Source organism: Microplitis mediator, chromosome 8, assembly GCF_029852145.1.
Source record: "Microplitis mediator isolate UGA2020A chromosome 8, iyMicMedi2.1, whole genome shotgun sequence".
NCBI lineage: Eukaryota > Metazoa > Arthropoda > Insecta > Hymenoptera > Braconidae > Microplitis > Microplitis mediator.
The window spans coordinates 8787254-8796972 of record NC_079976.1 but is presented as its reverse complement, the minus strand read 5'-3'; the positions used below and the strand labels follow the sequence as shown (position 1 = coordinate 8796972).

At 26.1% G+C, this 9719-nt stretch overlaps 1 protein-coding gene across 1 annotated transcript; it reads right to left on the bottom strand.

The window, feature by feature from the left end:
• Nucleotides 1–442: 442 nt before the first annotated feature.
• LOC130674007 (START domain-containing protein 10-like) lies at nt 443–8882 on the bottom strand. Its single transcript, XM_057479252.1, has 7 exons — nt 8592–8882; nt 8318–8519; nt 7392–7539; nt 7164–7316; nt 6964–7088; nt 5891–6013; nt 443–2597 (listed from the first exon to the last, which is right to left on the bottom strand). The coding sequence occupies exons 2-7, from the start codon at nt 8471–8473 to the stop codon at nt 2493–2495; spliced, it is 810 nt and encodes a 269-aa protein (XP_057335235.1). The 5' UTR covers nt 8474–8519; nt 8592–8882; the 3' UTR covers nt 443–2492.
• Nucleotides 8883–9719: the final 837 nt, after the last annotated feature.

Sequence of the window (9719 nt, the reverse complement as noted above, 5' to 3'; positions counted from 1 at the left end):
ACCAAAAACAAAGAAAATTTTTAATTTTTATTCTTCGTATAACTTGTAAACTACATGACCGATCTACCCCAAAATCTATTCAATTCTAAGTTTTGGTGAGCTCTTTCGATTGACACTAAGTACGTTCAAATCGGTTGATTTGTTCCAAAGATATCGTCGGACAAAAAAAAGATCACACACACACATACACGCGGACGTCCATCCAGGAATAGTCAGAATAGCTTCCTAGGATCTCAAAACGTCGACAAAACTGATGACAACTTGATTTTCGAAAATCGGACCGAAACCAATAACTTCCTTTTTTTTTGAAATTTGCAATTTTCTTAGCGGGAAGTTAAAAATTTAGTGAAAATTTCTAGTGACTAAATTTTTCAATTGAAATTTAGCGATGGCCAGTTCATTATTAGAAAGGATACGCACAGGAAGTTAATAAATGAAACAATTTTTTAACAATGAAATTTTTAATAAATGTTATATATATACAGGGTGCAATAATTTTTTTGGTTTGTGAAATATCACTTTTCTTTTATGGTTTAATGCGAATACATTCATCAATTTAACATTTTTTCGACTTGACATTACTATTTTCAATTAATAATTGCGATAAACAATAACAGTATAATAGTAATTAAATAAATTTTTTACCCAAGCCATTGGCTAGTGTAGCAAACATGTAACATACTCATGCTTACTATTAACTTTTATCGTAATTATTTATAAAAAAATTAATTAATTAATTAAAGTTTTCTTTTCTGATAATTTAAAAGATACAATTTAAATTTACCGCCAAAAATCTAATCACTTTATATTTAATAAAATTTCCATAGCAAATATATCTGTAAAATTTGAATATATGAAAAAATTAATAGAATACTTATTTATGTAGAATTGAATTATCTACACAAAAGTATTCCATTAAATTTAATGTATCTTCAATAGTTTAAAAGATACCAGTAATTTAAACGTCTGTTGCTAGCACGAGCCTTTGGCTAGCGCAGTAACAGCACACTGCCATCTAGCGGATTCCCGCCATTTCAAATAAAGATTTAAAAAAAAACAATGAATTATTATTAACACTTATTAAATACAATATAACTATTATTAATATTTAATAATTAATTATAAATATAACAATTAAATGATTAATATATATTTATATTTGATTAGTGTGCTCATGCAGTTCACATTTATAAGCATTTAAATTTAATGCATTCCCATTTATTTAATAAACATTAAATTATTAACAATAATAATTATTTAACTTTGTGCTATTTTATCAGTTTATTATAAATTTTACTTTTGATTTTTTTTTAATTTCAATTTAATTACTTTTATTGATTATTTGGTTAGTTTTTTATCAAAAAGTCTTTCTGTTCTGATCGTTATTGTATACACAGCCCTTTTGTTATTATTTTTAAAATATTTTAGTATTGAATTTAATAAGAACAATGCACGCTAAAAATCACGAAGCCTTTTATTTACTTTATTAATAATTAACCTCACATATTTTTTATTAATAATATATATTTATATAAGTACATTTAGATGTAGAATTTATTATTTTTGATAAAAAATTTTGTGCGGAAAAAAAGTATTACTTTTACTTATTTATTAGTAATTATTATCAATTAATTAATCAAGTAAATAATTAAATAGATAAGTAGATAATTAATAAAAAGAGACAATGTTTTTTTTTTATTTTATTTTATTTTTTTCAAATAGACCGGTCTTGGTGTGCAGATATGTAAAAAATTTTCGTGCGATATTTTTATTTTCTATGATATAGATTTATATTTTTATTACCGTGAAATAAAGTTAATTATCAATTTATTATTTTTAGTAAAATTTTAATTATGGAGACGTCAAAATACAGGTAAGAATCCTGGTCACGGTAAAAAAATTTATTTTATTGAATATCTTCTAAACTATCGATTTTATTTAAAATTTAACAGAGGGCATATTTGTAGAGAATTTAATTCTCTATAAAAAGTAATTAATAAAAAATTTTATATATCTGATAGTTTAAAAGATAACAGCAATTGAAAATTTAAGTTTGCACGAGCCTTTGGCAAGTGCAGCAACAGTACGCTGCCATCTAGCGGATTTAAAAAATTCTAACCTCGTTTCACGGTAAAATATTATTTAATAAATATCAAATTACAATTACTTTGGCATTAATTTTCAAAATTTAATAATAAATGCATAAATAAATTAAAAAAAAATTAAACAATAAAAATAACAGGCCACACTTTTTTTTATACTTTTGTTGTAAATAGCACTTCGTTAATCACAAGTATTTACTAGATAACATATACTGCATTTACTTTAATTAATACACTAATTAATTAATGAATTAATCAATTAATATATTAATTAAATAATTAGGCTGAAATACTGCATTCTATTTTTCTTAATTTTTTTTCTTTATGATTGCTAGATAATCATAATAAATAACAAGTTAATATGATTAATTAATTGTAAAATAAAATCAATTAATCACTGTCCATAATCATCATTTCTTTCGCTAATTGATCTTTTAAATGTGACTCATCAACGTAACTATTTTTCATATTTTTTTCTTCAACTGATTTTATACACTAAAAAATAAAAAAATATCATTTTTGTTTTTTATTTTTATAATTTTTTTTCTTTTTCTAAACTATTTTCTAAATAATTTTTTTCATTTTAATTGTAAATCGAACCTGTTGTGTAAATAATTAACTTAGCCCAGAAGTACACGGAAAGAAAATTCCAGTAAAATTTGCGATATTCACATCATAATTGTGGACTACACTTTTATTAAAATTAATTTTCAAATTTTTTATTTTAAAATTTACTATGTAGCCCTGTTTAGAAAATCTCATAAAGTCCATTAGATTCTCATAAATTCCTATAGAAATTTTATAAGAATGAATGAGTTCTATGAGAAGTCCTATAGTTAAGTATAGGGCCTTATACATACAGCTATAAGAATCTATCGTATTTTTTAAGCTGGGAGGTTACATTCTTTGCTATCGAACATCATAATTTTAACAGACTTTTTGGATTAAAAATTATTTAAAAATTTACAATGTTAACATCGTAAGAAGAATAGAAAAAAAATTACAATTTAAAAACTATATTTATCTTTCTATCCCCGATTAAGAATTCCGATTAAGATCCGATTCAGTTTAATCGGAGTTAAAATTTCTCTTACATAAAATTCTTAAATTTTACGATGTTCGCATCGCAATTTGTACTAAAGAGTTCAAAACTTTATATTGTCGATAGGTAAGGTAAAGGACCCAGTTATTGTCACTGTCCCAGATTCTGACACTTTCAACTTTATTTTAAATTTAAAAAGAAAAATTGACTCGAATAGATGAATAAATTTGTTTTCCATTTTTAAAAACTCATTCTATACCTAATTAATAGCAATAAAAACAAAAAAAAAATTTTTAATTTTTAACAGGGAGTAGCTGTGGGAGCTATTTTTTAATTATAGCGTAAACAGCTTACGGAACAGGGTTCCAGAATCAAATATGTTATCATCACCATGTAACTATAGAAATATCATAAAAAATGCATGGATAGGTTAATAATTAGATGTAATTTAGTTTAATATATTGATGTTTCATATAAAATTACATCTCATTATCAAAGTGAGTGTCAATATGTTCAACGAGTAGTCTGCCGGTATAATAGTTGCTTTATTGAACCGAATTCCTACGATGAGAATTACTTGGTGGCCTTGAAAAAGACCTTTGTGGTCTTGAGAAAGATCGTTGAGACGTACGAGAGTTTAAGAGTTGTCTGTTGAAGCGGTTCTGAGAAGAACCGTTGAGGTTGAGAGAAATCTTACGATACCCGGAGGTCTTGTTAAGTAAGCCCTGAAAAGAGCTAGTTCAACATTAGCTCTGAGAAGAACTAGTTGGTGTATGAGAAGAAGCTGGAGCCTTGCTCGCTTGAATATTTGATCGTTGGTTATCACTGATAGCCTTGCTCGCTATCTGTAGAGTATTCTTTCCAGTCGGACTGGTGCAGAATAAAATAATTGATTTGAAACAATGAATAAGAAATTTATTACTTTCAAGTACGAAATTTGAACCATTTACTGAAAATGTATGAGGATAAATTGGGATAGATTTATCCCAATCAGGATGGATGAAGATGGGTGAAGATGGATGAGGATAATCATGGATTTTCTTATCCATTTCCACGATTATTCCTCGCTTTCTGACGTCGGAAATCGCAAATTGTAAATCTCAAATTCGACTCCACCGTCCATCTTACGGCATTAAATAAATTATTTAACTTATTGAATCTTTAATTTGGCGGTCTTTCTCCATGGTCCGCGCAAAGTTAATCACTTACTTCTGAACACAATAAATAGGCTCAATTTGATAGGTATGTCAGTTATTGACCGTCAAATTCAATCATAATCTATTTGAATTTTGGTAATGATTTGTTTGTTTACGTGAATATTTGTATTAATATTTTATAACATAATATAAATTGTTCATGTCTTAGAAATAAAATTGTGTTGTATTTATGATAAATAGTTAATTTCTTTTAAATTAAAAATTTTAGAATATTTAAAATATTTAAACTGAACATCACATAACTTAACAAATAATAAATCATTTTTACATGAATATCAGAGTCAGAAACTAGGCTAGTGTCAGTTTCAAAAACTACAGCACAGGAGATTTTGATTGTCAAAAACTAGGTCTTCAAACATCACGTTTTGAAACATTAATTTAACCCGTCAGCACTCCCGTCAGCTTTTCGGTAAACTTTACGCCCGTGATGAAAGTTTTGCTCACGCTTAACGCGTAGGCACCAAACAAATTTTTTCAAATTTTAAGCAAGAAAATATTTTTCATAAATTATTTACTTTATGTATTATAAGAATAATAAAAAATAAATGAATGATAATTGTAATTTATTTACGATTAATAAACGTAATTTAAACTTTAACGAATTCACCCGAATAACTTCGCACACCGCAGACTGCCGAAAGTATACGAGCAGTCACGAGAGTAACCGAACATAGAATTTTTTTACTTACGCCTTTACGCCCGTGATGAGGAAAATGCTCACATTTTTTGAGGAGCATAAAAAAAAATTTTTTATAATTTCTATGACAACCAAACAAATTTTTTCTAAGCGGAATCTAAAAATAGATCAAACTATTCAAAGATAGAAAAAATTTCATCTATTCGTTCCATTTGAAAAAAAAAAAGTTATTCATGTTCAAAATCGAGCGTGAACAAAATGCTCATAACGGGAGTGCTGGTGGGTTAAATTATTAATAAGTTCCAAGTAATTATTTTGCGATTATGACCTTATTTAAAAATTCTAAACTTGTTTATTAGATATAAATGCTGTTTATTTAAATGAAATTCTATATTAGTTATCACAGAATAACCTCAGCTGTCACTTTTAAAGTGTCTAAAACAGGGCCCTTTACCTTAGTATTATTTCAAATAAAATTAAAAATAATATGCATCGTAATAATTATGATTTTAAAAGTATAGTCCACCACTACAATGATCACTAGGAAAAATTACCATGTTAGCATCATAAATTTAACTGGAATTTTTTGTCCCGTGTAGCTCTTGAGAATTTATGAATTAATTTAAATTTTTTGCTTCTGTGCTGATTAGAAATTCTTGTAACAGTTACTAGATGGCGGGACTAGCGCAACTATTGCCGTAGTAACTGTTACTAGATAAGAATTAGGTTACAATTTTATTAATTTAAAGTTAGAAAAATCTGACTAGCGATTTGTTAATTATTTCTAATGACTAATGACTAATTACTAATGACTAATTTCTAATGACTAGTATCTGGTAACTAATTTCTAAAAAAAAATAAGCTAGATAATTTGATAGATAAATTAACTTACATCTTCAACGCGTATTCTGGGCGCCATTATCTGTTCGGGATAATGCCAGGGTTTGTGATTTGGATTGTGGGTTTTTTTCCATTCCGGATATGCGACTGCTGCTTTGTGTAATTTTTTAACCATCTGAAATTTTTTCACAACGTTATTTATTTATTTTTCAAGCCTTTGGGCGCCATTTTGAATTTTTATGGACTTTAGGTATCACAGAATAATTAAAAATTTACTGACTTAATAATTCTTGCGGTGATTTAAAAATTCTATTAATACTAAGAGCCAATTTAATTTTAAAATGAATCAGTCTAGTAGTTTCATAATTATTTTATAAACAATATTTTATTTATGGTCGAGTTTATATTTAAATGAAACCGTAACTTTACAAATTGTGTTTAAACTTTAAATTCAATGAAACTTTTATCAGTTTAGGGAGTATGTAACTAAACTTTTGATTTTGATAAATTTTATCAGATAACAAAGTTATGATTGAAAATTAACTTTGACCCAATTACGAGACTAATAATTACGTATTCAATTTTTTAATTATGAATATCTTTTAAACTAGCGGTCGTATGCAAAATTGAAAAGAGATCAAATTTATAGAGAATTAAATTGTCTACAAAAAATTATCTAATGATTTTTGTCGTAACTCTAATTATTTTTAAACTATTGGCATTTTTAGTTAATAGACCAAAAAGTCAATAAAAAAAAATTTTATTTAATTAAACGATAATTGCGATTATCTCTTTAATTACTAAGTGTACGTAAAATTTACAAGAGATCAAATTTATAGACAATTAAATTGTCTACAAAAAAGTATCTGATGATTTTTGTCATATCTCTAATTATTTCCAAACTATTGGCATTTTAAGTTCATAGACAAAAAAACTATAAATAAAGTATTTTATTCAATTAAATAAAATTGCAATTATCTCTCTAAGTACTCAGTGTACGTAAAATTTACAAGAGATCAAATTTACAAAGAATGAAATTCTCTAAAAAAATGTATCTGATGACTTTTGACGTAAAACTATTTTTTATTGCAGTAATTGATGTTTAAATAAAAAAAAGAAATTTACCTTTGGTGCAAATATTTGTGTAATTTTATTAACAAGCCATACTGGTAATTTACCATGAGGATCTGTATGGGAAACATATCCTAGTTCTACACCATCTCCATTGCGTGATGGTCTCACGATATATCCTTTGAATGAATAAATTATAAATATATATGTATTTATTTATTTATTTATAATCATTAATTATATAATTAATTTACCTGTTAAATAAGAGGTAGCTCGTACAAAATGTTTTCGCGGTGGATGATCTTTATGATACACTGAATGATTAAGAATAAGTTGTTCTCTCCCAGTGTCTAACCAGGATCTTTGTAAAATGAAGTCACGATTTTTTAATGGTGATATACAGGCCACTAGGTAATTTGTTTATTATTATTATTAATTATTAATCACTAATCATATGTTATTATTTTTATTTAAGAACTTACTTGAATAATAACCGATATCGTTATTAGGATTAAAAAATCCAATGTCTCTGGACTCAATCATGTGTGTGTCCCATACTTTTCGATACTCTGGATCATGTAACACATCGTAGAGTGTTTCTGGTTCGACATCAGGGTATCTTGTTCTTATCTAATGATTAGTTAAATTATAAATAAATTTATTAATTTGAAATTGTGGTTAAAGTACTGGAGATATAAAAAAATTGTAAGGACCAATTTTGAAGAGAATTTAATTATCTATAAAAAAGTATTCTTTGTATTTTTAAGTAAATCGCTTAATTAAAACATAGATTAAATTGCAAACTTAAATAATTTCCGATACTTTACTGGTAGCTCTAGTTATATCGATACTTTAATTATTAATTAACTCATTATCTATCAATTCTAAATGAAAACACATCAAGATCTTTTTTATAGGAAATTAAATTCTCTACAAAAAAGTATTCTTTTAATTTTCACCTAAAACCCTTAATTAGCGCCTAAATTAAATTACAAACTCCAATAATTAAATTTACTCTTAATTTCCATTCCTTAAATACTCTAGTTAATTGATTGATTAACAATTAAGTCATAAACTATCGATTGCACACAAAATATATACAGGATCTTTTTTATAGAGAATTAAATTTCCTACAAAAAATTATTCCATTAATTTTTACCTAAAACCCTTAATTACCTCCTAAATTAAATTACAAACTCCAATAATTAAATTTACTCTCAATTTCCGTTCCTTAAATACTCTAGTTAATTGATTAATTAACAATTAAGTCATAAACTATCGATTGTACACAGAATATACACAGGACCTTTTTTATAGAGAATTAAATTTCCTACAAAAAAGTATTCTATACTTTTGGACTGAAATTCCTCCACTAGCTTACAATAATAATAATAAAAAAATAAATTACCTTAATCATCTTAAAACTAATTCCCGGCACATGTTTAGTCCACACAGACAAGTCTGGCTTATTATAATCCAGCTTCCAATCATTATTATCATCATACAATTTTTTTAATTTTTCAAAATCTTTATCCTCCGCGATCTTAACAACTCCCACATCCATCTCTAACAATTTCCCCTTCTTATCAATCTTGAAAGATTTTATTCACCTGAAAATATTAAATTCTTACCATATGCCAGAAAAAATACATAAATAAATAAATAAATAAATAAATTCTTACACAGGCAGTAAAAAATATTCCAATCACCAGGTACCTTTTGCATTAATTAAAATTAGTTATAAAAAAAAGTAACTATTGATAACATTTTAATTTATTAAGACTTAGACACTCAGCTATTGCTCGCGCTATTATCAATAATAATAATAATAATATATATTTTTATCACTAACAATTAAATAACCTTTAACACTTAAGTATTGATCTAAATAAAATCACAATTTCAACTCACTTTAATTACATATATTTATGTATTTATTTATATATCTATATATATTTGTATATATTTAAGCAGTAAATTAATTTTTGAAATTAAATTTGTTGTTTTAGAAAATTTACGATATTTATTTTAATTGTTATCTTTAAAAAAAATATATTTAATTGTCAAGGAGTTGAAATATTCTTTTGCTATAGTCCGATGATATATATGTTTATATATATGTATATATATATAGTGTAATTTACACTGTGTAAATGGTTGTGTTCGTCGGCCTCTTTGAGGCTGCTCACTGCTGACTTTAAAAAAAAAATTCTACGCGCGCGCGCTAAATCCATGCGCAGTAGAGTTTCTGCGCTTTTACCAGAAAAAGGTGAAGTTTTTTAAATTTAAATTAAATTAATAGCTGACTAATGATCCCAAGTAGTACACTGGCTTTTATGACATCTATAAAACATCAAATTTTAGGCTGTTTTTTGACACATCGATAAGGCACCAACATGTTGACAAAATGATCAGAAATTTATGTCACCGAAAACATGTCATCAAAAGACTTGACACAAGTGACGACAAAAAGTGAATTACAAATAGTGGTAAAATAAGTCATCTAAAGGATTTTTTAACTGAAACGTCTTTCTGAAGACTGGAAAAACAAAACCAATTTTCTATTTTCTAGGACCAACATCCGCATGTCTTATTTGTACCAAAAAAGGTGACTGAAACAAAAAAAAATTTGTCTCATCCTTTTAAAAGACATCTATAAGGCTGGACCGTACTAAACGAGTTTTTGAATTTTACTTTTCTTTTAATTTATTAATCAATTGTTATTATAGAAATTTTTATAGCTTTCGAAAAAATGTGAAAGACAAACTTTCGGAAGGTTTTCATCATTCGAGTGACGTAATTATTCAAAA